Source organism: Fringilla coelebs, assembly GCF_963513975.1.
Source record: "Fringilla coelebs genome assembly, chromosome: 6".
Lineage (NCBI taxonomy): Eukaryota > Metazoa > Chordata > Aves > Passeriformes > Fringillidae > Fringilla > Fringilla coelebs.
The window spans coordinates 48412252-48439091 of record NC_140034.1 but is presented as its reverse complement, the minus strand read 5'-3'; the positions used below and the strand labels follow the sequence as shown (position 1 = coordinate 48439091).

General features: G+C 47.0%; 1 protein-coding gene across 1 annotated transcript; it reads left to right on the top strand.

Moving 5' to 3' along the window:
* The first annotated feature begins 259 nt into the window (after positions 1-259).
* TMEM86A (transmembrane protein 86A) lies at positions 260-26560 on the top strand. The gene is made up of 3 exons (XM_084207171.1): positions 260-376; positions 16039-16303; positions 20374-26560. The coding sequence occupies exons 1-3, from the start codon at positions 356-358 to the stop codon at positions 20799-20801; spliced, it is 714 nt and encodes a 237-aa protein (XP_084063297.1). The 5' UTR covers positions 260-355; the 3' UTR covers positions 20802-26560.
* The last annotated feature ends 280 nt before the right edge of the window (positions 26561-26840 follow it).

Here is a 26840-nt window from a genome sequence, read left to right as displayed (position 1 = left end):
CGCCCCCGGGGAGGGGCAGCGGCCCGGCCCGGCCTCTGCCGGCTGCGAAGGGCGCCCGGCCGGGAGGCGGGGGCGCCGCTGACGCCGCCGTGGCCGGGGCCGAGCGAGGCGCTCGCCCTCCCGGCAGCGGGCCGGGGGCTGGGGCCGCCCGCTCCGATCGGCGCCGCCCGCCCGGGCGGGTCCGGGCCGCCCCCTCCTTCTGCCCGCAGCGCATTCGCCGCGGGGGCCCCTGTCCTGTGACGTCAGCGCCGCCTAAAAAAGCGCCCCGGCAGGCAGGCAGGGCACGGGCTGGGCAGCGGCCGCAGCGGCGACAGCGACAGCGGTGACAGCAGCAGCGCGCCCCGCCGCCGCCGACATGGTGTCCCCCGTCACCGTGGTGAGTGCGGGCCGCGCGGCGGGTGGGCGCCGGGGCCCGCGCCCCCTCCCACGAGCTCCCGGCCGCTGTCCCCGCTCCCGGCCGGTGCCCGCTCACCCGCTCCCCGGGCGCTGTCCCCGAGCGCGGCGGGCGCTCCTCTCCTCCCGCCGCCGGGAGCCCCACCGCTGGCGGCCACCCCCGCCCCCCGCGATGCTCACCCCGGCCTCCCGCGGCAGCTGTTGCTCCAGCGGTGCGCCTGCCCGGGCGGCTCTCCGCCGCCTCCTCCTCTTGTCGTGTGTGTTTTTAAAAACATCCACGGCACATCTGCTCTACGTGCGCTGCATCTGCTCAGAGCGGCGCTGCCCCGGCTGCCCTGGGCTCGCGTCGCGGCAGTGCCCGGCAGCATCCTCCTGTCCCCGCGGCCTCCCTTGCCCTCGCAGGCACCTTGCCTCGCCATCCGGACGTGCTTTGCTGTCCAGGTCCTGGTTTGGGCTGAGGCGTGTGTTGACCCCCGTGTGGGGCAGACCTTTCCATTGCTTGGGTGACCTCTCGCTGAGACCTCGTCTCGTCTGCAAGTCAGTCTGGCACTTCCACCACCTAAGGACACGAGACTGGGACTGGTGTCACCTGCCTGTCTCATGGGGTGTCACGACGCTTAATTAATGTAACCAGCAATAAGACAGCAACTTGCTGCTGTCCTGTCAGTAGGTGATGTGTGCAGCAGAATTCTTGGATTGATGAAACCAAGCTGGTAACTGAAGGAGCTGTGGCTTGTGCCAGCAATACGAGAAACTGCCCCTGCAGGTGAACAGGGGCTGTTTCAGTACTGAAAGAACTGCTGGAACAGCAGAGAAGCTGCACTGTTAGACATGCTGCTTTGCATGTTTGCCTTTCTAGAAAGTGAGGGATTTGTCGGAATACCCCAGCAGACTTAACACATGCTGTAAGGATAACTGTTGGTGGGAAATTTTCCTGGTGCTTCGCTGTAGCACAGAACACCTAGTGCTGGTATCCTTGTTCCCTGTGGATCCATTCTCATCTTGTTTTGAAATACTTTGGTTAAGGGCCAGGCTATTGCAAATTCTCTGGCAGGTAGAAATCTTGTCCTGATCTTAACTCACAAAGCTGGCGTTCAAAACTTTTAAATTGCTTTGCCAGTTCTGCACTGCAGGCTGTATTTTCTGTTAGTTTGGATGAATTTTCCCCCCGTTATTAACATGTACCTGGTAAGTTCATCAGCAGTCTGGGGATGACTTTTATCTCTAGAGACAGAGGGAAGTAGCTTGGAAATTATAACATTGTACTGCCAAACTTTTTTTTTGGTGTTTTTCCAAAACACTTTAGAAGGTTTGGTATCTTTGTGCTTCTGTGCCGTAAACTAAATTTGTCCTTCAGTAATGCTTTTGGTTATAGTGAACTGTGTATGTGTATCTTGGAAGTAAAATCTCCTGTTGGGACAGTACTGGAATGGCTCAGAAACTGACAGGATTTGTTTCACAGTTTGCAGAAGGCAGTACTTGGTTGTTGTGATAGTGCATCCAGGGTGGTCTTGCAGAGTGTTATTTCAACCGAGTTTTGAGGCAAATGACTAAAGGACGAGTACGTGTTGGGAAGGCTGTACAGAGTTCAGACTGGAAGGCTTTGGGAAGGAAAATGGGGGGGAAATGAAAAAGCCTCATTTTCTAACGTGCCCTTTTGACATGTAACAAAGCACATTTCTGCCCTGGCTGTATCCCTGACGTGAACAATTTACTTCTCCAAAGGCAACTAATGCAGGTGTGAAACTATGGAGAGCTGCAGGGATGATAAGACTGGGAGCTGTGACCAGAGCTGCAGCTATTTGCCATTGCCTGTGGAGGTGAGAGGGGAGGGCGACTGATCCTCCACACAGCTCACAAAAAAGAGCTGCAAGCCTTCAGTGTTCTGAGGAGCAATTTTTTGCACCTCTCTGTCAATGGTTGTCACGTTGCTGTTCCTCTGAAGGAGGGCACAGTGCTGCTCCATGCCAGCTGTGCCACGGCCGGGAAGGGCAGCTGGAATCGGTGTCACACAGCAGCTTGTGCTCTCCAGGAGTGTGGTGTGGCCCTTGCACATCTGGGGGTGAGGAGCAGGATGGCTCTCCAGCTGGTGGGCTCCCTCCAGCAAGTCTCTTGCTGAAGGGAAGGGCAGTGGCCATCGGTCTGGCCACAGCTGGGTGCTCACCTTGGGGCCCAGCCCTCATCTCTGTACCGCACTGCCTTTGCTCCAGATCTTTGGAGCCAGCATGGATATCACTGCCATGACATGATGGGGAGATTCTCTGGAGGGGCAGCACCTGAGGCATAATCAAATTAGCCAGAGGAATTGATTTGTCTGTAGCGTGTGTCCTCTCCCAGCAAACTGCAGCATCAGCCTCAGTGGGGAGAATACCAGAAGAGCACATCTGAGGGTGACAGGATTTTTCTTGCTGCTCTCAAAGTGATGGCCTTTGTACAGTACTGCAGCAGGTGGCCCTGGCTGCTTACACACAACCTGCTCTCCTGTGTCTCCCCTTCTTTTCTTCCTTAGGACACTCTTTTAACAAGAGTCAAAACCTGTGAGGTCTGTCTGCTGTGCAACCCATAGATAGCAGGAAGGAACCACGCAAGGAGGCATGGTCCATGGAGAGGACCAAGCCAGGACTGCTTGTTTGTGCTGGCTGCCAGGTGTGCATCATTGCCTGGAGGGCTTGGAATGTCCACCCAGTGCACACAAGAGACCACAGCACTGTGCAGAGCTCGTCAAGCTGTGGTCTCTGATGCTGCACAATTAATATGTGTTGAGCAGGGAGCATGCCCACAAATAAACAAATCTGGTGCCAAAGTACCTTTTAACATATTGTGCCAGGTCCTCAGCTGGGATAAAGCTCTGGAGTCCTGCTGATGTTAGTCTAGACTTGCATGGCACTGGGCTGTGGCAGGGAAGATGCATTTATCTGCCATCCTGTTCCATCTGGTGAGTGATGCTCATCCTGGGTGGAAGTCACCTTGGAGGGAAGCTTTCACTGCTTACTCTGCTAGACAAGCAGGAGTGTCCTGCTTCAAAATTGTTATTCTTGATACTGCTCTGAATAAGAGCTGGTTTTTCTGCATAAAGCCAGCTGAGAGCCTACAGTTGGAGCACAGTATTGATAAACAGCACATTTGCTTCATGGATATGTGAGGTTTAATTCCATTTTTGTTCGGTCATCACTGGTCCTACCTTAATAAAAGAGCACTCGTTAGTGATTTTTGTCCAGCTCTCCCCACACCCAACACTGTTGTCTAAGTAGTTTTTAGTGTGAGCTAGTGGAAGATAGCTCTTGCCCTAAGGACCTTTCTGCCCAGCAGGCACCATGACTGCAGCAGCCACAAGTGTGCAGGAGATGAGCCTGGAGACATGCAGTCATTCTGGCATTTACATAATGCTCCTTGCTCAAAGGGACCCTATCTTGTCCCTGAAGTTAGGACTAAACTTAGTGTAGAGCTTCACATCATTTTGAGGAAAACAGGGCATGGGAAATAAACATACTAGTTGGCTGAGGGTAGATCTCTTTGGGGGGCAGTTATAGATGATACTGGGTGTGTCTTTTAGAGCAAGATAAACAAGGGCTCTCATCCCTACAACATTCACTCCATGCCTGACTTGTACTCGACCTAGTGCAGCCCTTTGTTTGGGAGACAGGTGAAACACACTTTGGGACAGATTATTGCCCAGAATCCATATCTTAACAATCTCCATCCCTTCCCTTTTGTCCTCTGGTCTGTTTGCATCTTTTAACAGAGATAGCTGGGTTGGGAAAGGATATGCTGTTTTGACTGCACAAAGGCAGTGGAGCCCTCAGCCCCATCCCTTCTGGGTGGGAAGCAGCAGCACCCTCCTGAGAGCAGCCCTTGTCAGCCTCAGGAAAGATGCAAGATGTCACTGGGACAGAGTATAAAAGTGACTAGCAAAAACTGGGCAAAATACCTGAAAGGTACAGTCTGGAAAGATATTCACTAGCAAGAAATATGGAATTGGGCTGGAGGACTGGGTGGGAATCATTTGTGTTTCTGAGCATTGGCCAAACCACACTGATCCAGATGGGCATGGGAACCTGATGTAAATCATGTTGCTTAGGTACTCTGCGCTGTGGGCAATTGTAACAGTAGTAGGTCGAAGCATAGCTTTAAAGGTTTATTATTAGGAAGGGTGCTCCGTAATTCTCAAACTTCTGCTGAAAACAAGAAAGCCAGATCACACTGGAACTATTGCAGCCTTTGCTTCTTAAGAGAGGATGTGTTGTTTCTGCTTTAATGAATGAAATGTTAGCAATCATCTAAGTTAGAAATAACTCTTATGGTTAATTTTGCTTGTCCTCTGTTTCTGTACAACATTGATGATTTCATTGTACTTCCCCCATTACCTAAGTGCATCATAAATTGGGGTTTTATTGTGCAGGAGCTTGTAGACATGCACATTTATATACTGCATAGACAATTATGGAAGTATGACCCTACTATAAAAACCAAGTCAATGTAAATGAAAGATAGAAAATATTTCTAAGCATCTGAGCTCACTGAAAAAAGGTAAGGAATAATCACCTTAGGAAAGCTTAGCTGGATCTTAGTAACATTTATGTCAGTCCAGCGTTTTGGGAGAAGCCTAAAAACTTTGGTCCTATTGAGCAAAAAGCTGTGCTGATTTATACCAGCTAAAGCCCAGGCATAGTGTTACATGCCACGATTTATTTTTTCAGACTGAACTTGTGCATTCTTGCTGTGACATTGACATTCTTTGCTGGAGCTGTTGCTAGGGGAGGGTGGGCTAGCGGAGCCTGCAAAGTGCAGGCTTCTCTCACGCTCTCCCCAGTGCCAGGGAAGGAGCATTAAGCAGGCAGTGCTGATCACTGCTGCAGGCAGTGCTGTGGATTAAAGGCTTCGTTAACCCGAGTGTATCGCTCAAGGCACACGCGTCTGTTGTTCAAAGTGTGCTCTGAGCGTTCAGATAGTGGGTGCAGCTCAGAAATCTGTACTTACACATAATTCCTCTGAAAGGACAGAGGTGCATTTGTTCCGTTCTCTTCTCCTGTCCAAGTACGTCTATCCAAATACGCTGCGTGCAGCAGAAGAGCCAAAGTTATCTTCTCTGTGGGTAACTTCATAGTGCTGAGGAAATAATAACTCCAGTGAAATTAGACTCTTAGAAAAAGATGGCATCAGGAACCCATCTTCTGCTAGCATGTGGAAACTCTTGAACAGCAAGAAGACTATTAGTTACATAACTCCCTTCCCTCCTGGAGGCCCAAGTAGTTATTATATCACCACTTAATTTTTCTGCTGTCCTTCATGTCACACAATGCCCAGTAGACTTGTCGTTACACTAGAGATGCAGATTTTGCTTACTGCAATATACACAAAATGAGGATGATGGTTATTGCTTCTGCTAGCCTGCTTGTGCCCTTCCTATACCCATTTCTTACACTGCCATGATCTAAATAGCATTTCAGCTAATGACAGGTTTCTGTGTGCCAAATGTGTCAGTCTAGAGCATCCCTCCATATAATGCTGGACGTGAGCAAGTATCCAGGTGACACAGCACAGAGAACTGTGTCTAGGTGTTTACACACCACCAGAGCTGAAAAGCACTAGATGGGCTGGGCAAGAGCTTTCCTGAAGATTTTAGGTGTGCTGGGCTGTGAAGGATTTCAGACACCAGCAGGGCCCAGGGGCTCACACTGCAGCCTCTGACTCAAGAGATGCAGTTTCTCTCTCTTATTTCTCAATAAACACAACTTGTGTCTCTTGCGTTAAGTCCATTTTGCAAGGCTGACTCTTGTATTGCAAATCTGCCTGTTAGTGAGGATAGTGGCTCTTTTGATTCACCTTGCTGCAATCCTATGGAAATGCCTTGTTTCTACCAGCAGGCTAGTCTTCTCCCAAAAGCTAATTCCTGTAGATTGCTGCAAGACGTGTTCTTGCCAAAACTGAGAAAAGATGAGACAACCCTTGTTAGGGAACTGGCCCTGAAACTTTGGTCAGGTTTGAATGAATGGTAAAGTGTAATGTTTTGCTTCTCACCAGCCACCAGCTTCAGAGGCAGATATGGCATCAGTTGGCACCAGGCATTAAATTTCCTGTTATATATCAAAATGAGTGCCTTTCTGCTGGTCACAAGTAGTCTCTGATTGAATCATTGCTTGAGACTCAGGGAAGTTTGACCTTAAGCCAGTTGCTCATTTTTTACCACACTCTAGGCACACCAGACAGATCTTCAGATTTATGTGCCTCCCATAGCTTCAGCAGAACTGGGCTGAGGCCATGGCTTGGCTACTGTATCCCTATTTGCCTGTGTCTTTGATTTTGTTAGGGTATGGATAGCAGTGCTGACTTACTCTCCATTGCAGGAGGAATTAAGCAAGTTTTGTGGCTTTTCCCTATGACCCTGATGTAAAAGGAGAGTGATGACAAAGTTATCACTTAATTGATGTTTCAATTAGGTTTCCACTTTGCTTGGTCACATCTCTGGATTTGCACCCTCAGTATAAAGGGCATAATCCTGATAAGCAGCTGCACACTCATTTGTGAGTGTGGTCTGCATTTGTTTATGCAGCTGGATTACAGCAGGGGTTTTGCAAGTAAAAGCCTTGGTGTATCAGTGTGAGTCCTGGGAGTGTGTGGGTTAGTGTTTGTGCAGGTTAGTGTTTGCACCTGCCCACTCCACATCTGTTGAGACTGGCTGGGAAGATCCAATTTGTCTTCAGGTAAGTTGTGTCTGATACTGACTTATCTGGGTCACAGCATCTTGACACAAGAATAGATATTGGAAATAAAATCTGTGGCTCTGCTGTGATCCTTTGACCTTAACACCTTCCTGTCTCTTAAGCATATTGATCCCATGATAACATGAGGAGGGCTGCTGCTTTTTTGTAAGGTATCACAGCAGCATCTCTCTAAATACACATCTTTATTGGAATTCATTGCTATTTTTCCCTTCTGATTTTTGTTAATATCAGTATTTCACAACCATTAAACCTGCAGGACATGATACACAGATAGAGTAAAGCTTTTCATTCAGCTTCCTAATAGGCATGAGACAAGCTGAGGAGTCTCTCCTGGGTTTCCCAGCACAGCCCTATTTGGTATTATTGCAGCCCCTTGTGAGGATTCAAACAGTAAAAGTCTCTTATGCAGAGCTGCCAGCTTTCCCAGACACTGGCAGCCGCCTTCCCCTCCTGTTTCAGTTCTTCCTTCCTGTTCCTTTTGCAAAAGCCTCACCTCTGCCAAGCGTGCGCCAGTCTGTAGTGTGAGCCAGAAGGGCCTTTTGAATGCCTGAGGCGGTTTCACCCTCGGCATGTCTTTGGCAATGGCTGGTGGGGCTGGTACAGCCTGTTGGGTGCCACCTGCCTTCTGGGCTGCACTGCTGGCTCTTTGGCTGCTCCTGCAAAGGGCCATGACAGCACCAGTGCCTGCAATGCCTTTGCTTTAGACCCACATTATTCCCCACAGATTGTAGGTAAAATGACATTTCTCTGCTGAAGAGGTTCCTTCTGGATGGAAGGGCCTCCCTTCCTTCACAAATACCAATCCCCGGTGGCAAAGCAGCACGGGGCAGGGGAGAGCTTTGCCAAGTGCCCATTTTCCCTGAGTACACATTCTTCCATGCATCCCCACTGCCACAGCAAAATGACAGAGTGGCGGGCGCCCTCCAACAAGTACGTAAATGTTGCAGTGGGTTGTGGGGTGCAAATAATGCTGGATATGGGAGAGTGCAGGCTGAAGATGGATTTCAGCCCCAGGAACAAAGCATTCTCTCTGTAGATCCCTTTCTGCTATTACCTGGAGATTCAGCCTGCCCTTGGTGCTGACATGGAAAGAACTGACAGCTCTCCCTGGGGTATTTTGTTTTGGGTGTTCACCAGAGACTGGAGAGATGCTCCAGTTTTGTCACACAGCTCTGGGGGCAGATGTCAGTGGGTGGCACTTGTCTGTAGCAATGGGCATTGCAAGGGGATGCTGCATTTTGCTGTGGCGCTGTGCCTTGCAGCTCGCACGTTGGGCTTGCCTAAAACTGCTTCTTCCTGGGTAACAGAAGTCTGAACTCCCTGTCACAGAGAAGTGTGATATAAATAATGATGAGTCTGCTGAGAACAAGTGCTTGTAATCTGGAAGCCCTCCCCAGGATAAACTGGGGACACTTTTCTGTAAGCAGTAGAAATTTTTAGTCTGGATTCTCGTATAGACAGGCCAAATAACTGCCCCTTCCCATCCTGAGAGGAATTTCCTGGGACAAATACCAGCTGTGCATTTCAGAGTGCTGGCTACCTGGCTCCTGAAATTCCCTGTGGCTTCACAGCCTCCTCCTGATGTCCAGAGTAGCAGTAGGGATACGGCCCCACCTGATCTCACTCAAAAGGAAGGTTGTGTGCCCTCGCTGTGGCAGCACTGCATCTCTGATGAGCAAATTGAAGAGACAGACCCATTGTGATTCAGGTTTTTAACCACCTGCAAGGGGTTCTTTTGTGAGGGTTACAGCAAAGGAAATGTTTGGAGAGGCTTGCTTTCTGCTACACAAAGAGGAAGATCTGGAATCCCAGAGGGGAAAAGCAATCTCTGCTCTGAGATAAGATGCTTTCAGGCAAATACTATATTTTTGCTTTCATTTCTGACAGCCATTGAACTATCCTGAAAGCACTAATCTATGACAGCCCCTGCAGGCCTGAAGAGACTTTTGAATTCTTGACTAGTTTAGTATTGTTAGAGCTTGGCAGTGCACTTTATTGACCATACTCTCCGAAACTACTGACAGCTATAGCATTGCTATAGATGTGGAGTCAATCATTACTACTGCAGGTTAAGAAGAGGTTTTTAAAATAGCCCTGCTTGTGGTCCTGTGCCAGCTTGGTAGACAGGACAGATGATTGGTAATGGAAAAAAAAAGCAAAATCACCCCCCAAAACAAACCCTAGCAAAAATATGTACTTCCAGGCTGAATCTTCAGGGTGAAATGTATTTGTCTGTAATTTTTTATGAGTTAACACCTGCTAGAGAAGGGCTTCACCACCTTGAAGGCTTCCCTGCAGTGCCAGAAAGCCAAGGGCAGTTACTCCTGTGACTTTGTAAGGTATTGGTGGGTGTAGCAGTACCTGACTTTGCCTGGCCTTTTAGCCATAGGTCCTGGGCAGTGCCCAAGGTCCCAGAAACACTGTTGTGTAGCTCATTACCAAGGTAATAGGATTTCGTCTTCTATTCAGTACTCCAGGAGATAACTTTTATGGATACTGTAACTTCCTTAACTGCTGGAGGGAACACCGTGGTCCAGTGTCTCAGCATAGCTCTGGGCAATGTCAGGGTTTAAAAGGCAAGAAGTAGGAGTGGGCTCCTCTTGCAGTCTGTGGCACAAGCAGTGCCCTGAGCTGTGGGGTGATTTCCTTGGCTCCAGAACCTTCTCTGTTTACTTTAGGCTCCAAAGGGACTGTTTCCTCACATTTCTAGAGTCTGCTACAAGGAGTCTTTTGAGGGCAAGACTCCAGTTTCCCATTTGTGACTTTTTAACATACTGGCTGTCTGCAGATGCATATTTTTTATCTAATGGGTGTAGCAGCAGAGAGCTGACATGTCCAAGAGCTCCCAGGTCACAGTGGCTGCTGAGCCAGCCTGGCCTCATCAGCAGTCCTGTGAGCATGGTCAGGGTGACTGCTCAGCACCCAGCGTGTTCTACATTCTTCTTCCTTAAGCACCTGATGACACGTCGAGGCTGCTGTTTTACTTACACTGCAGAAGTGGTGTCTGCAGCCTCGTGTCACTGCCACAGCCACAGCTTGAGGAGCCTCTGAACAAGTGCTCCCCAGCTCTCCTGGCACAACCCAGCCCATTTTTGACCCTCAGCTGGGTGGCCAGCGCCGTGCCCTGCGGTGCCCGGGCGTGCTGCCTCGCTGTGGGGACTCGAGCTGCCACTGCACCTGGGAGAGGCTGGCACTGGCAAACATTGCCCTGCTGCTAGGCATCTGCAGGGAGCCTCATGCTGCACATTTCCTCCCTGCTCTCTGCACCTGAGGGGCAGTCACTCATCTGGAAGCACCCTCGGTGCTGACAGGTTTTCATCCCCTCTACGGTTAATCTGGAGATTTGGTTGAGTGTTAATGCGACTGCAAGTTGGGTAGCACTTTGACTTGGTGGCGAAAATAAGTTTTGGTGTGGTTCCTTTTCCTGCATGCAGCTGTGTCTGGAGCAGCCCAGCCATGCACAGGAGCTCTTGTTAGATGCCAGTTTGACTGATCCTCACCCCCTGCCTGCTCCTCTGTGCCTCCACCAAAGGGCGACTTTCCTGGTGCCAAGGATTTGTGAAGCAATATAGCTGAACTCACCACCCAAGAACTGTCAGGGCCTGTGCCAATTTTTTAATTGTATTTTTCTGGCAAATAGCCATAGCTTGGTCTTAAGAAAAAGAAGTCAAGTATTTCTAGCTCTCAACCCTGTGTTGGTCTGTTGTGGAGCAAAGCTTGGAAGTACAGCTGGACCTTAGTTTGCTTAACCGAGGTGAGGAAGAGAATACCCAGACTGCTGGGGTAGAGGGAGGAATGATGGAAGCCAACAAATCAGCCCTATTTTGCAGGAGTTTAAGAGACTCTGGGGGTGGAAGAGCTGCCTTGGACATTCATGTGTCTGAGCTGGGAGGCTTTTGCAGGCTGGAAGTGTTCAGGCAGAGTCCTGTTACTTTTGACTTGTGCTGAACAACAGAGTCTCCTGTCAGACAAATCCATGATTTTTTGACCCCTTGCAAACAGGTCTGACTGAACAGCTGAGCATGAGCTGAGTTTCACTGCATTACCCTGAGGCCCTGAGTTATGCTGGGGAGTGCCAGAAGCTGCAATAAACTCTTTGCATGGCATAAGCATGATGGAGATGGGATTATCAGCATGCAGATTCTCCCACATGCAAAGCACATGCCATCTTCTGGGAGATTTATTTGCTATTTCACAAATTTGTTTTAGATGCAGCCTCTACAGTCTTGTCTCCACTTGAGGGGAGGAGGGTTTATCTATCCCTCTGAATTTCCTGCAGCATGTGGACCCTGTTCAGGAGCCATCTGCTTTGGATGCTTGGCCCTTGGCATCTCCAACACAAACAAAAACCCTCCTATTAATTGCAAAAATATGTTGCATCAACACAGTATTTCAGGCAGGTTGACTGGCTGCTTCAGTAACTCTTCACCACCTTCCATAACAAGCACTTATTTTCAGTGTTTTATTCAGGAGCAGCTTGGGACATGTACAAGTCAGTACCCTCCTTGACAAATGGCAATGGGCAATCAGTTGTTCCCCAGGAACATGTTTGTTCCTGCAGGAGAGCAGAGCTGGAGAGCCTTGCAGAGAGCCACATATTCTGGGCAGTGAGAAACAAGGGCCACGGGCTTGCAGTGGCAGCAAACATGGCAACAAAACCAAACAAATATTTATTGGCACACAACTGGGGGTGAGAGCTATTGTCACAGTAGGGGAGAACCAAGGCAGGATCCACAGTGCTGGATGCCAAAAGCCAGGAGGAGCAGCTCAGACACAAAATGGTACAAGGCTGATGGGAGGAGGAGAACAGCCCAGCTTTTTTTGGCCAGCACACACAGTTGTGCTCAAGTGTTGCTCAGTGGAATGGCTGGGGTATTATTTTTTGGGGTATTACTTTTCCTGGAAAGCTGCACTTTGCAGCCCAGTGCAAAGTGGGTGTGAGCCATATTCCCACAGCAGGCTGGCACTCAGCTGGTGTCTGTATACTCATTTTCACTGCATGCTGATTAAGGGGGCTTTGCAGAGAGAAGAGCATTAGTTGATACTCCACATTGTTTCCTGGGACCAGTGCAAGGTTTAGAACAGTGAACTCTGTCCAACTTTAGCATTTCAATGAAACAAGCTTCTGATGTTCTTCTGTACCTCAGGAGGAAGAAGTCTCCCTCCCTGTGGCAGCTGGATTTGCTTTCCCACTTGTGATACAGATACAGACAATTGACTCCAAAATGTTAAAGAAAATAGAGGTGCTGTCTTATGAGTGTAGCTGTTCCTCTGTGGATGGGGCTTATTCTGGAGAAGAGGAGCCAGGTGAAATTTTTTTGGCTTGGCTCTGTGCCTGCAGCAGTCAGAACAGGCCATATACAGCAGTATTTCAAACTGGAGCAGAATAAGTACAGGCAAAACAAGAAGGGATCCTGGAAACCTGTGAGCACATAGAGAGGTGGATATCCAAGCCCCAAGCCCCAAGCCTTCAGAAAGCTGCAAGTGCCAGTACCATGTTCTCTTTGAACAGAATCACAGAATGGTTGAGATTGGAAGGGACCTCTGGAATCTGGCACAGATTTCTTGGTGAGAGCCAAGACACAGCTTCGTCCTAGTCTGCCCAAATCTTGGAGAGTTTCACTGGATTTGGCTGGATACAGATAATTTAATAAATAATATTTCTACTGTAATTCTACAAATACAGAGATAGTGGCTTTATAGCAGTTTAAACTAGTTTTTAAAGACTCTGAGTAACTTAGTAGCTATAGCAGTTGAGAAAAAGCCCTTAATTATGCTCAGTTTAGAAATTAAAATGTTGGAAATACTGCCTTGTTTTTGCATTCAAGATATTTTCTGTACTGCATTTCAGCACAGAGTAAAGTAGCAGTGCCAGGAGAAGAGATTTGGGAAGAAAAATGCAATAGAATTTGTAACAAAATGGCAAAACCCAGATAAAAGCCATGACAATCACACACATTAGCAAAAAAGATCTTGTCACCTCTATCAAGTGCTTCCTTTTCCAGTCCCATGGTGTATCCATCTCACATTCTGCCTGTGAGACACAGGGACAAAGGAGATGGGTGGTTTAATCCACTTTATCCACACAGACAAGAAATAATGTTCCTCTTCCCTGTGGTACAGCAAGTCCCATCATGGATTATATGCTTGGCTTTCCTCAAACCCCAACTTCAGTCATGTTGGTACATGGTTTTCTAATACCAGTCTTGACTTGTCCTTCAGGTGGCAAATTGCCCCATCACCCCTTTCCAAGTCTCAGCCACATGGCCAAACAGAGGATAATCCCCAGCCTCACCCTCTGGCTGCCTCAGTTTTTCTTGGAGGACTTTCCAAAGTACTTCCAGTGCCACTCATGGGGCCCTCATCTTGCTCAGAGCCATAAAAGGGGCTCCAGTGAGCTGCAGCATTCCATGATGGGCAAGGGCATGGTTGGAACTAACTCATCTGAAGTATACTTGGAGAAGAAGGGTTCAGAAATAAAGTGTCAATGATGAGAAACCTGTAGCCCTTCTAGAAGTATGAGATCATTCTTAAATGAGAGTGCTGTAACTCTTATGCATGAAAAATTCCTCAATTATTATTAGGATGGAAATAATACAAACCATCATTCTAAAATAAAACTGTCTGGGCTTGCAAAATTCACATTCAGATAATGAGAAAAGATAATTTTAAGCTTACCAAGTAAACATAATTGTTCCGTACAAGTTCTTATCTTAGCTTCAGTAAGGCAAGGTTCGTGGGGAAATGACAAGTGTAATTAAAACCTGTCTCGTAACGTGTGCACACAGGGGAGGGCAAGCTGTGATGGTAATTGTAACTGCTCCTAGCAGGTGTTTTTCTTTTAATATGAGGTATTAAATAAAACCTACCATGTTTACTAACCCAAATACTCTCCTATATGCTTCCATGCACTCTTTCCCCTACAATACTTGATAGTTCCCAGGCAACCCCAGTACTGTGAGGAGACTATATGGGTTTTTATGACATTTTTCAAGTTCATTTGCTATTTGCTGCCAGAATTTTCCCAGGCAGTGCAGACAAGGAGTGGTAAATGGTGATTAATTTAGACAGCCTAAGTAGAGGACTCCCGACGGCTCCCCATGTAATACAAGAAAGTTAACGGCTTGCTCATGTCCTTTTGTTAGGGAATTGTGTAGCCTGGTTGTTTAATGGAGTGTTTAAAAATTGTGTTGGCAATAGCCTATGAATAATGTATGATGAAATACCTTGCTGCCAAGAAACTGCTGATATGCTGGGGAAATTTCCATCAGATGTGAGAAAAATTTTGAAGGCACTGTCTTCTTGGGTTGCCCTTTATTTATAGCCTCACTGCTTTAGAGATTGAATTCCCTTTTTAGATACTGCATGTGAAGATGCCCTCCACTGCCTCTGCCTCTGTCTTCCAACTCCACCTGACTCCATTTTCTTGTGCCTGTAAAAGATCCTGAATTTTTATGAGATTAGGCTCTATCACCTGAGCACTGTAAGCATGGATTATTTCCTGTGCAGTCTTCACCTGATGCACCAAGGCATCCTGCATCAAAGGAAGATGGACACTGGTCATGACAATGTCCCATGATGCAGGAAGCAAAGAAAGGGTCAAGTTACTTGGGGAAAAAAAAAAAAACAACAAAACCAAAGATAAGTTGGACTTGACAGAGTGAAATCTGCTTGGATGCCTCTAAATTTTTCCCCATGTCCTCCTCCAGTGCAGGAGGCCTCTGTGTGCTTTGGCCATGAGTAGTGGGAAGTCATTGGTATATGTAGGAAATAAATCTTGCTTGACCAAACAAATGAGAAGACTGAGGGTGAACCCCTGCATGCAGGGGAGCTCAGGGGGTTGCCCTGCCTTAGGTGCAAGAGGAAAAAGGCCTCCTGTAAGACTCTGGGACATAGCTCAGGCAGCTATGGAAGCAGTTACAGTCCTTTCCTTTGCTCCTTGTTTTGGCCCTCAGCTCTTCTCCAGGAGAAAATAAAACCATAGCTTTGTTTCTCACATGGAGTTTTACCCACCTGCACTGAAATGCAGAAATGTGGCAGGAGGGCAGGTGAACACAATGCATACTGCTGTGCAGAGTGGTCTCAGCTAAGTGTTTGTCAAGAGCAGACCCAGCTTGTGGAGCCGTAGCTCTGTGCCCTGCCCCTGCTGTGGTTTTGTTACGAGTAGCCAAGTGCTCGTGCTGCATTTTTGTGTCTGTATTTACACAGGAGAGCCCTGAGTCAAAACATATCCTGCAATTACTGTATTATTAGAATATTGCTAGAACAAAGGCACACGAGGTTGATGTTGGTATTAGTCAGCTGAGGAAGTGACATCCTCACTTGGGAGGTTGATGTGTTGGGTTTTGACACTTGTGATGCCAACAGCAAACTCCAGGCATGAGGCTACAGGGCAGGGGAAAGAATGGGTTAGGTGAGAGGTTGTGTCCTCAGGGTGATCTGCAACTGGCTAAGCAGGAGGCTTTGTGAAGATGGGAGAGAAGATTTGTGCCTTTACTGGCTTGTTTGCTGCTGGGAAATATCTGGGCATGCAGTATTTTCACAGCTCCTGGAAAGGTATATTAAAGAGGTTGGCCTAAACACGAGATGGGTGACAAGGAGCACCAGAGGAGTTTGTCTAATGGCCTAAATATTTTCAGTGGAACAAGTAAAGAGAAAAGGTTCTAAAACTTCCTTCAAATCCACTACCCACAGCCCATCCTGCCAACTGAGAAGTGTTTTCAGCAGAGAGGGTCACAAAGATCTAGGCAGAGGATCGGGGTGTAGTTCAGCCAGCATTTCTTGGGGTAGGAATGCTGCCAGCTGACAGTATATGGAAGAGTAACTTTCAAAGGGAAGGAGCCAGTTGTGATATGAAGTTTATTTCACTGATGCTTCCGATGATCCTAATAATTTCTTGTTTTTTAATGTTTGTTTTCTTTAGGTGAAGAGTGAAGGCCCCAAACTGGTCCCCTTCTTTAAAGCCACTTGTGTCTATTTTGTCCTCTGGCTGCCAACTTCCAGCCCCTCCTGGTTCAGTGCCCTCATTAAATGTCTGCCCATCTTTTGCCTGTGGGTTTTCCTTCTGGCTCATGGGATTAACTTCTTAGTGTCACACCGGAGTGCCAGCCGCATCCTAGCGGGACTCATATTCTCGGCAGTGGGAGACGCCTTTCTCATCTGGCAGGAGCAAGGCTACTTCATTCATGGTGAGTACAGTGTCAGTCCTGAAGGGATGCCACAGTGCCCAGCTGTTACCCTCTTCATTTAGTAATGAGTTGCTGGGCCACATGTTTTGTTTATTCATGTACAGCTTAAGCCCCGGGCGCTGGGAAGCACTCATCCCTTGACTAAAATCCATCATGGTTTGAGGAAGCACATCACGGATGAGTCTTTCTCTTGAGCTTCTCTTGAGGTTAGAGAGGTAATTGGGTCAGGTTAGGTTTCCTGGCATGTGTCACAGCATCTGGGCTGGCTGGGGTTGAGAAGGTGGCATGCCAGATTCCCTGGGGAAGAGAAGGAAACACTTGTGGCACTCGTCAGTTCCCATGAAGCTACAGGAAGTATTTACCTCCTATCTCTCTGCAGGGAGATCTGTCAGCCCTTTGCTGTGAGTATTGGGGATGGAACATATTGTGCACAGCTCCTTGGTGGAGAACAGGTGGAGAGGACATTTATGTTTTGATAGACAAGCCCATAGCCTGGGGGAGGCATTAAGTGGATTATAGAAACCAAAGCAGCAGCAATCTTCTCCTGCTTGCAGGTTCATCAGTGTGAATCATGCAGCCTGTTGTACAAGACATGTCTGTTTTGCAAAACATTTAAATGATGGTCAATCAAGGACAAACCTTACCGCAATGGTCGGTCTTCGCTACAGAAAGATCCACATCTTTCAGAGCAAAATGAGCTTGGTTTATTTTGCTAGTTTGCAGACTGGAACATAATGATTCAGATTAATCATTTAAAGCCACGTTGAACCTACCTGCAGCAGCTCTCTCTGTAGCCTTGGACTGTCAAAAGAAATCAGCAGCAGTTGAGTTCTTCACTGAACTGACTGGTGGGGTTTCTGAAGTTAATTTAAGCAGCACAGGGATTGCACATAACACTCACCATTAACTAGCTGCTGTAACTGTCCCACTGGAAAATGTGATGAGAAGAAGGAACTTTACTGACTTTTGCTGTTGTCAAATCTGAAAGTCAAAGGCTTATTTTTTGCCCTGTCTCATGAGGTTAGTATCTAGTTTTATTCTGGGATTCCCAAAAGCTCTTTCTTTACGAGAAAGAAGTGTGTGCAGTGCCAGATATGAAAGGCCAAATGCTCTAAATCTGGTTTTAATCCTGCTTCCCAAGGGCTTATCCCCATCCCATTAAAAGTTCATGTAAAAATGTTTATTGATTTTGTTGGGGTTTGGATTAGGTCCTGGGATTGGATCTATGTGGCTGAACATGGGCACATTGTGAGATGCTCCAGCTCTCTTGAGGTGCCATCCCTTCTGTGTTGAGTGCTGACATTCCCACTGCTGGGCCTCCTCCCAACAGGAGTACCTGGCTCAGTTGCCTCATCCCAACTGGTTTTGCCTCCTGGAGTTGCTCCTTGAGCTATGGCTTGGGAAACATTCAAGGCTCAGTTCTCCCCATGATTATTTTTGTGTACGGACTCTTCTGCACTTCTCCATTTCTGTGTAACTGGTATATCTCTGAGTTTCCTCTCCAAGGTAGTGCTAGAGGAAGGTTAGCCAGTCACAGCAATTCAGCATCTGCTTGATGTGCTTTAATCTGCAAATGAGTCGGGTTTTCAACCCTAGTCTCACAACTGAGAGGTTTTGCTTTGTGGGTTTAGGCATATTTTTTCTTCTTAAGGAGAAGAAAAGCTCTGTTGGAGCATTTTGAAAATCTCAGCCCACTGAGCTACTACCTTCTGTAGGGAAGCGTTAATACTTGCATTTCAGATATAAGCATATAAAGTGCACTGCTCCATTTCATCCTTCACTTTGCCTGCAAAATGTATTTTCTCCTAAAATTCATCAGGTTGCTGTTGCTGAAAACTGACAATATTTCTGACGTCATCAGTTGTGGGACTTTGAAGTTTGAGGAGAGAAGAGGAAATAGTGGATAAAAATGTACATTCTCTTCAATTTCTGCAGTTTTTGGACTGAAAAGGGTTGGAAACTGGGCTCATTTGAAAAGCTTTTGAGACAATGAGTTTATAAAAGGACATTTGTTCATTACTTTATAGGGAAGTGAGAGCCTGGGAACCTACTCCTGGCACACTTGACTTTTTTTCGTTTTTGCTGTTTCAGTCCATTAATAACACGCTATTTTCTAACTACTCTTACTGCATGTAGAAGATATTTTACAGTGTTAATATCCACCTCCTTTGACACTGCCTCCTTTGCAGGCACTTAAAAACAATTTATGCATTTGGTGAAGAAGACAGAGGAAACCCAGAGAAGAAAGTGGGAGAAAAGGGCTGATCTCCCTGATGTGGTTGAGAGGACCAAGCTAAAGGCTGGGAAATACAAGAGAAGTGCATCCCCTTCCCTGTGCAGCCATCACAGGTTTCTCTAGTTCCTGGCTTGACTTGTGGGTGTTGAACAAGTAAACCTGGGAGCTGACTCCCTTGTTTGTGACCAGCCTCAGCACCTATCACGAAAATCCTCCTGCCTTTCCAGGCTCTTTGCCTGCCGCATCCTGTCCTCTCCTCCTCCTCACTACCAGATGCCTGCATGAAGCACAACACATTCTTCAGTTCCCTGTTGCAGAATGCTCCATATAATGCCACTGAAGGAAAAAACATTGCTCACTGCTAGGATGACATATCCTTCTTCTCCTTACCACCTCCCTGGGCTCTAACCTTTCCTGCACTATAACCCTATAAAAGGCTCTTGTCCTAAATTCCTTCTCAGTTCCTTCAGTGTTCTGTCCATGAGGTGCAATAGCTCTGTGAAATATCAGCTTCTCATTATCCTCTTTTGTGCTTCTCTTCTTTCCCCTTCATGCTGTCCATTTTCTCTAGCCTCACTCTGCAAAACAGATCCCACCAGCCCACTCCCTCCTGTGGCTTTCCTTCTCATCCCACCATGGCTGAGCTCTCAGTGGGTGTCTGATCTGGTCTTCCCCAAAGGCAGGGAGAGGCTTCCACTTCTTCCTTGACTGCCTCAACACAAGAGTAGTGGGATGAAGCATTGTCTGCCAGCTGCAGGTTTTTGTGACTGCCTTTTACACCAGAGCATCACGTGTTAAATGTGAACAAGTGTCCTGCTGGAGGATTCAGTTTCCCAGATCCATTTCTCCATTTCATGCTTTAGAGTTGCATGAAAACTTCCAGCTCCTCTAATAACCCTGCCAGGAGAGCCTGCAGCTGCACCATGTGTGGGTCTGGGAACCAGAAGACCCAAGGAGCTGGGCTCTGTTTGTGGCCCATTATCTACAGTTGTCATGACAGTTTGGAGGCAGCAGCTGTGCCAACACATTGGGACATATTTTTGTCAAATGGATTAGTGGCAAGTTAATAACATATGGGCAGCACCTTCCAACACCCACATCTGGCATTTCTCAGTGGTATTGCACTTCAAAGGGGAGCCGGCATTTTATTTTCCCTGACTGATTCCTGGTAAGGTTCATCTGAATCTTGCAAATAGTCATAAAATTGTTGGCAGATCGCATTGGTGCAGTCCCTGAAATATGCCAGCTGCTTCTTTACAGCTTAGGTTTCTCCCAGCTTTGGGCAGAGATGGAGAAGCAGCCAGATTTAGTCCTCAAGTGCCTTTGGGTTTGTGGCTAAATACGGGCAAGCTTTGTGTCAGGGTTCAGAGGGATTAGTGTCTTTTGTCATGTTTTGTTCCTACACTGCTGTGGTTCCAGTCTTCTTGTTCTACATCTGACCTATGAGCAAAACACTATGGATAGTTATAGGGGTGGTCTTTGGTCTGCCTTGCTCCCAACCTTCCACCCAAAGCAGGGCAAGAGGAACTACCTGAAAAAAACATCAATTCATTCTCCAGCAGCTTAGTTCCACCCAGCTTCTCAGCAGAAGGGTTTTTGTCATAGCAGAGCTGTACTTGGCTGCAGCTGTAATTGTGCTGGGGATTTTTTTAGGTTGGGGGCTTGGTGCAATCTCCCATCTACAGATTTTTGTAATAGAATGGTCCCAAGTGGTCAGTATGGTTATCACTGCTAGCGTTACTGGTAGGTAACACTGCAAGGAATGTTTTCTTCTGCTACTGCCTACCTGTCACTGATGAAAGGTCCCACTTTCTGTGTCAATGCCTCTTTCCAGGTCTGCTGATGTTCGGCATCACACACATCCTGTACTCTTCAGCCTTTGGCATGAAGCCTCTGGACCTCAAAGCCGGCTTGCTGATGGGCGTCGTTTCCAGCTCCTGCTACGCCTTCCTGTACTCCTACCTCTCGGGCCCGTTCACCTACCTGGTGGCCGTCTACATCGCCCTCATCGGCTTCATGGGCTGGCGGGCGGTGGCGGGCGTGCAGCTGTGCAACGACCTGTGGACGTGGACCAAGCTGTCAGCCTGCGTGGGCGCCATGCTCTTCATGGTGTCGGACCTGACCATCGCGCTCAACGAGTTCTGCTTCCCCGTGCCCTACTCGCGCTTCATCATCATGGCCACCTACTACGCGGCACAAATGCTGATCGCGCTCTCGGCTGTGGAGACCAGGGATGAAGAGGACTTCAGGAAGAGGAGCTAGGTGGAGTGCCAACAGTCCGCGAACACATGGGTTATATCTCAGGTGCTGTAGCTGCATTCACCCCTGAGAGAGATCTCCATTTCTCTAGGCACACTGGTGATGTTGATTTTGCTTCTTTGAAGCATTACCTTTGGGAATTACATTTTTTTTTGTTGGCTTTCTCTGAATACAGCTTACTTCAGTGTGGAGTCCACATCAGAAAGCTTAGACTGTCCCTGCAGTAGTTACTCATTCAACTTTTCCTCCTTGGAAGTGCTGTACTACTGCATTCTACTCGTTAGTCTTTAAATTGATGCTGAATGTTTGGGAAGAGGAGGGCTGGTGGAAAGGAAGTTTGGCCATGCACTGTGCTGAAAGGCTTGCTCTCAACTGTAGGCAGACAGGCACAGATCTCTGCTAAAGTCATAGGTAAAAATTACTTTAACCGATGTTTGTCTCTTTTTGTGCATTACAGTATGCAAACTGGAGCTATTCCTCTACTGAAAGGAAGCTCGGAAGGAGAATAAAAAGAGCATATCCAGCTGTGAGCTGAGCTCTGGAGTCAATGGCAGCGTGTGGGGCAGTACCCAGCAGAGCCAGCATGAAAGCAGAACCCCAAGCTGAGGGCCCAGAGTGAGAGGTGTGCTGGCAGTGCTGTGTGCTTTGATTGCAGCGCTCACTGCTCCAGGGCAGGTCTCTGGGTGCAGGTCAGCATTGCTGCCTGTGGCAGAGCTGTAGAGAGCAGGAGTTTGGTGGGATTTCAGGAACATCTCAGTGTTCTCCCTCTCCATGTGAACATAGTTACACGGTGCCTGCAGTCACCAGTGAGGTGTAATGGGTACATGAGGAGCTTTGATTTTTAAAGCAGAACTTACTTGTTGTCTTAGTGTATGTCCTAGTTATCCTTACTATGGCAGACAGGCATCTAATCTTTATGTCTTTTTTCTTTAATGTCCTAACAAGTAGTATTCCATGTACCCACTAAGTTTTAGTAGCACTTCCAGTGGTACTATTAGTACTGCTGCCTGCAGTATCCTTAATCTTTGTGTGAGCATTTCCTGTGATCAGGGCCCTGATTTTGGATGTAGATTGCCATGTTTTGCCAGCTGGTGGAAAACGATCCTCTTTGCACCACTTCTTTTTTTTGTCAGAAAGCCCCTTTTCAGCAGAGCTTCCTGAAAAGCACTGTCCTTTGTGTTCAGCACGCCTGCCACTTCCTTCTCAAACTCACATGAACTCACATAGAACCCTGCTAGCTTTTCCCTTCTGTTGAGAGGTGCTGAGTGGGTCTCCTGCTCCTCTCCAGCCTCACCTGGTGTGCCTGGCAGGGAATAGGCATTGCCTCCCCACAACTTCTCCATCAGAGCAAATGCAGCCAGTATTACAGAAATCTGGGTTAACATCCTGACCCTGTTGGGGCATCTGCTGCTTTTCAGACAGGGATCAGAAAGGTCAGCTGCATTATGGAGAGGGAAAGCACTGTAGGTAGCAGAGCCTCGTGTAATCCCTTCCCTTTAATGCTGTTATGTAATACTGTCAGTATTCATTCAGTGGCACATGGGGGCCTGCCTGGAGTAAACAGCTAAGGGAAATCAGAGCCATACACCATTTTCATTCATCAGCATTACTTATCTCCTGGCCACAGATTGAACCCTGCAGTGTAGCTCTCTGCAGATGTCACCTGCTGTTGCTCAGCTTGGCTGTTTGCAAATCTCCTCCTGCAACCAAGTGACCCAGCTGAGAGGAAGTCTAAGCATTTGGGGTGAACCCCACCATCCGCCCAGCATGTGAGCAAATAGCACACTGCAGTCTTTGAATCCCAGCTCCTTGGCATGGGTCAGCACACTCAGTCCTTAGCTGGCAGTCCTTCAGAGGAGCTCTGCCACATCCTGAGCTTCCCTTTGCTTTGAGGGAAATGCTTGTGTGATCAAGTAAGCTTTATTAAAAAGTCTTGAGTTTTGATTCTCTTTTTTCTCTCTCTAGAAACAAGTAGTTTTGAACTGCCTGAAAATAGCTGAGTTGCTTTTCTGTGTGCTTTTTCATCTTGGCTGGCTTTGCTGTCCTGCTGTACCATCAGCAGCTGGATACCTGCAGAAAAGAGTCTTGATGTGTTATTAGAAGGCCTCTCCTCTCCCCTGGCCATCTGGTGGCAGAGGTCTCTGGGTGGGACAGCAGAAATTTGTGCAGCTCAAGGGGGCTGTTGCTCCCTTGCTGTCCTGTAACAGATCACCTGGAGTGACCTGGCTAGGATACATTGGCCAGTCACACTGGCTCCATCCTGCTGCTGCAACAGCTTCAGCCTTCCCAGGAACATGAGGCAGAGCTCTCAGCATACAAAGAAGAGTCCTGGTTGGCTTGGAGGTTTGCTGGCAAAGGCTCTTAATCTTCAAAATCTCTCTCTGGCTCTGCATTCCTCTTTCTAATTCATATTACTTGAATGAGACCATTTTCCTGGAGGCTCTTTCTTGCTGGGAAGAGACCAGCTGCTGTGGACTGTGATCTGACACAATTTTGAGATGCCTAAATCCTGAGAAACACTAAGCAGTTGCTGGCAGTCTGTTAAATAACTTTTCCTGGGATTAAAACCGTTCCCTCAACCCCAGCAAGGGCAATCTTCACTTTGAAATAGAGCAAAAAAAGGAGTGGTGTTCATATGTGACAAATGGTGTTACTGTCTGTGGGGTTGCCTTTGTGGACCCTCCTGTTGCCTCTTTGCGCTGTAAAACTGAGGATCAGTCCATTCTTCTCCTTTTCAGGAGTACAGTCCTTGAAAAGCACCCAGTCTTTGGCCCAGGAATGTTACAGAGGGAATGAAGCCTTCTAGGTGGTGTAGTGTTCCTGGCCCCAGCAGCAGCAGCAGCTCCTTTTGTTGCTAAGCACAAAGGCTTTATTTTCACACTGCTGTATCCTTCTGCAAACCCTGTCTATGGTCACTTGAGCTTACACACATGGTTTGGTTACTTTCTGCAGTTATCACCCTCTTGGAGGTCCTTTGGCTCTTTAATTGGACATATAAAATATTCAGCACATTTACTTCAGCCTCTTTCTGTAGGCAAATTCCCTTTGCATAGAACTCCCAGGGTCAGTCAGAGAAGCAATGCTAATTGCAACTTATTTTTAAGTGTCACAGGGTGATGCTCATGTAGAAATGGCAGGTCAAGAAGAGCAAAGCCAGAGGATTTTAACTTTAAGCTTTACTCTTACTCTGTGCTGGATACCTGGCTTCTTACTCCTCCATATTGAGGCATCTGTAAGACTGATTGGTTTAAGGATTACTCTAACATGGCTTTTGAGTAGATTGTTTGAAGGCTTCATGTTGTCATCAGTGGAGGCAATTTATACATTTTTACACAAGTTTATGAAATTCCAAGGAGGAACTTGGCAGTTTTTAGTGGCTCTTCAAAGTTTTGCAGACTTGTAGTTTGACACTAACACCTGCATTTTCATCTTGCTATCATGGTATTTTTGGGAGCTGTTCTGGAAGAAGCAGATCACAGCAAACAGGAACTGTAGATCTCAGTGGCAGGTGCCTCTTTCTCTTTGCTTGGTTTCTGAATAGCGACATGGGGTCTTTTAAGCAGAGGCATCATAACTGTGTTCTTGGAAGAGGTTGGGAAGTTGCTGACTTCTCGTGACAGAAATCCTTCTGCCTTTTATCCATGCTCGCTCCTTTTATGGCCTTGGGTGAGTTGCTTAAATCTTCTGGGGCCAGAGCACATGTGGTGTATGAGGACCAGTGCAATGCCAAGTTATCCCAGCAGGGACCAGGCCCTCACCCCGTTCTAAAATGGAGATATTACCCCTTACCTACCTCACAAAGATATCGTGAGGATTGATGCTCATACAGCACTTTGAAGATGTCAAGTGCTATGTAAGTCACAAGTATTATCTAGCTTTAATGTCAAAATTGCTTTTAGGGATCTTCTCTTAAAACATGGAATGTGTGACTGCCTTTTCAATTTGCATCAGATAGAAAAAAATTGCAAAATATTTATTCATGCTGGTTAACAGGATGGGCTCAGCTACACTTGAACTCTGAGGGAGGTTTAGCTTAAAAATCTGAACTCTCTAATTTCAGTTTTGCAAAAGATTTTAGTTCTTCTAAAAGCCTTTTCCAAATTCTTAGCTGTGAACCTTGCATCCAACTTTTGCAGTCTGGTCTTGTCCCTTGCTGTTAGCTAGAGTAAATATAATCCAGCCAAAACAGAGTGCCTCACAGTCTGCTGTGGCTTTTGAAAAAGCTGGAACAGAAAATAAAGTAATTCTGTTCAACCTTCAGTCTGCAGAAGGTCAGCTGGGTTTCATGAGACAGCTTTCAAAGGGATGTTTAATTTCTCTGATTGTAAGTTTCATCAGCTTTAAAATCAGCAGAGAGAAAGCCTTGATGGAATCAATAAGGTTGGCACATCCTTCTTCGATTCCTTTTTTTCATCCAAATGAAGGAAGCAGTGGGTTTTGTAGCAAAGGAAGTTCTTGTACCACCAGTCCCATGGCCCAGAACAAAAGTTGATCTAGAAATACAGCTCTCAGCCATCACCATGTTCTCAACTAGGATAAAAATGCCACTGTTCACTGATATCTGGACCACAGCTAGGAACTACCTAGTTTTTGTAGCACTAGCTGCTGTACAAACACAAATGAAGGCAAGGAATTACACACCAAGGAATGTGAGCTGTGTACATGTGAAATGGACCATTATTTTGAAGCAGCTGCAGTAAAATCTTAATATGAACTCAGAAGCAAACACAATGCAAATTTTTACGGTTTCTTTAAGATATTTGATGGGTTTTCATTCTCTTAGTTTGGAGAAAATTTTCTTAATGTTATTTTATTTTTGCTCTTACTGTAAAGAATAAAAATACACAACTCTAGACAGACTACAAATGAAAAAAAAAGTGGCCAGTTGGCAGGAATGTCAAAACTTCTGTGGTCTGTATTGTTTCTGTGGTGACACTATGCTGCTGTTGGGTGAGCTACTGGAGTGATGTGATGGCTCAAAAGTGAGGCTGAAGCAGAAGATGCAAGTGTTGAGCCACCAAGACTTCAGTGGGAGCATGACTGGGCCAATTTGGATCAGTCCAAGGACAGAGCATAAGGAAATAAAAGACACCTTTTCCTGACAGAAGAGAAGCAAGAAACCAAAACCAGCCCATGGGGCGATGGTGCTGAATCACTACAAACATTTTTATCTAGACCCTGCTGGTGCAGGTTCCTGCTGGACCAAGCCTTGCTCCTAATTCAGCTGGGGAGGCTTGCTCCAAGCCTATGGTGCTGGCAGGGTCAGGCCAGCAGAACCTGAAGCTTTGTTAAATAAAACTCAAAACCAGAAAGCAACTACAAAAACAAGAACAAAACTCCAAAACCACCAAAAAAAACCCAAAAAAACTAACAAAAAAAAACCACAAAAAAAAACCACCCCAAAAAACCCAAAGGAAGGAGAAAGCAAATGCCACCGGGTAAGCAGCAGTTCTGCCTGCCTGAGAATGCAGAGTGGCTGGTCTGCCCTGAACACTAATCTCTGTGTCTTGGACCCGTGTGTGTCTCTTGCTCCAGCCCCTCTCCCACACATTCCAGGCAGAGTGCACTGAAAATGTGACTGAAGCAGCTGCTCTCCTCTGGGGAGCCAAGCACTTTGCCATGTCTGAAAGTCTCTAGCACTTACTTTTCTTTACTGTGATTGTAAAGGTCACCACATACAGTACAGCCACTTGATCTGGGATCTTTTCTTAACACATTTTTATGCTGATTTTACTATTCTTTGTTTGGAATGTAATTTTTTTTTCCTCATTTCTTCTGTGTGTAACAGCAATTAAAAATATTAATTTACTTGGTATTTTTACTGTGCAGATACAACATCTCCTTGCTCATTTTCTGTTTCTGTCACTGGTTCAGCATGCAATATGAGGCCCCTCTGTGGTGGGCAGCTTTATGCTGCTCTTATACCCTCCAGCATAGTTTGTGCTGGAGCTGCTCAGCACCCCACTGAAGCTGATTGTAACAGTAAGCCACAGCATTCCTACCTAGGGAACTCTGAAAAACACCCACATGAACCCCACACAG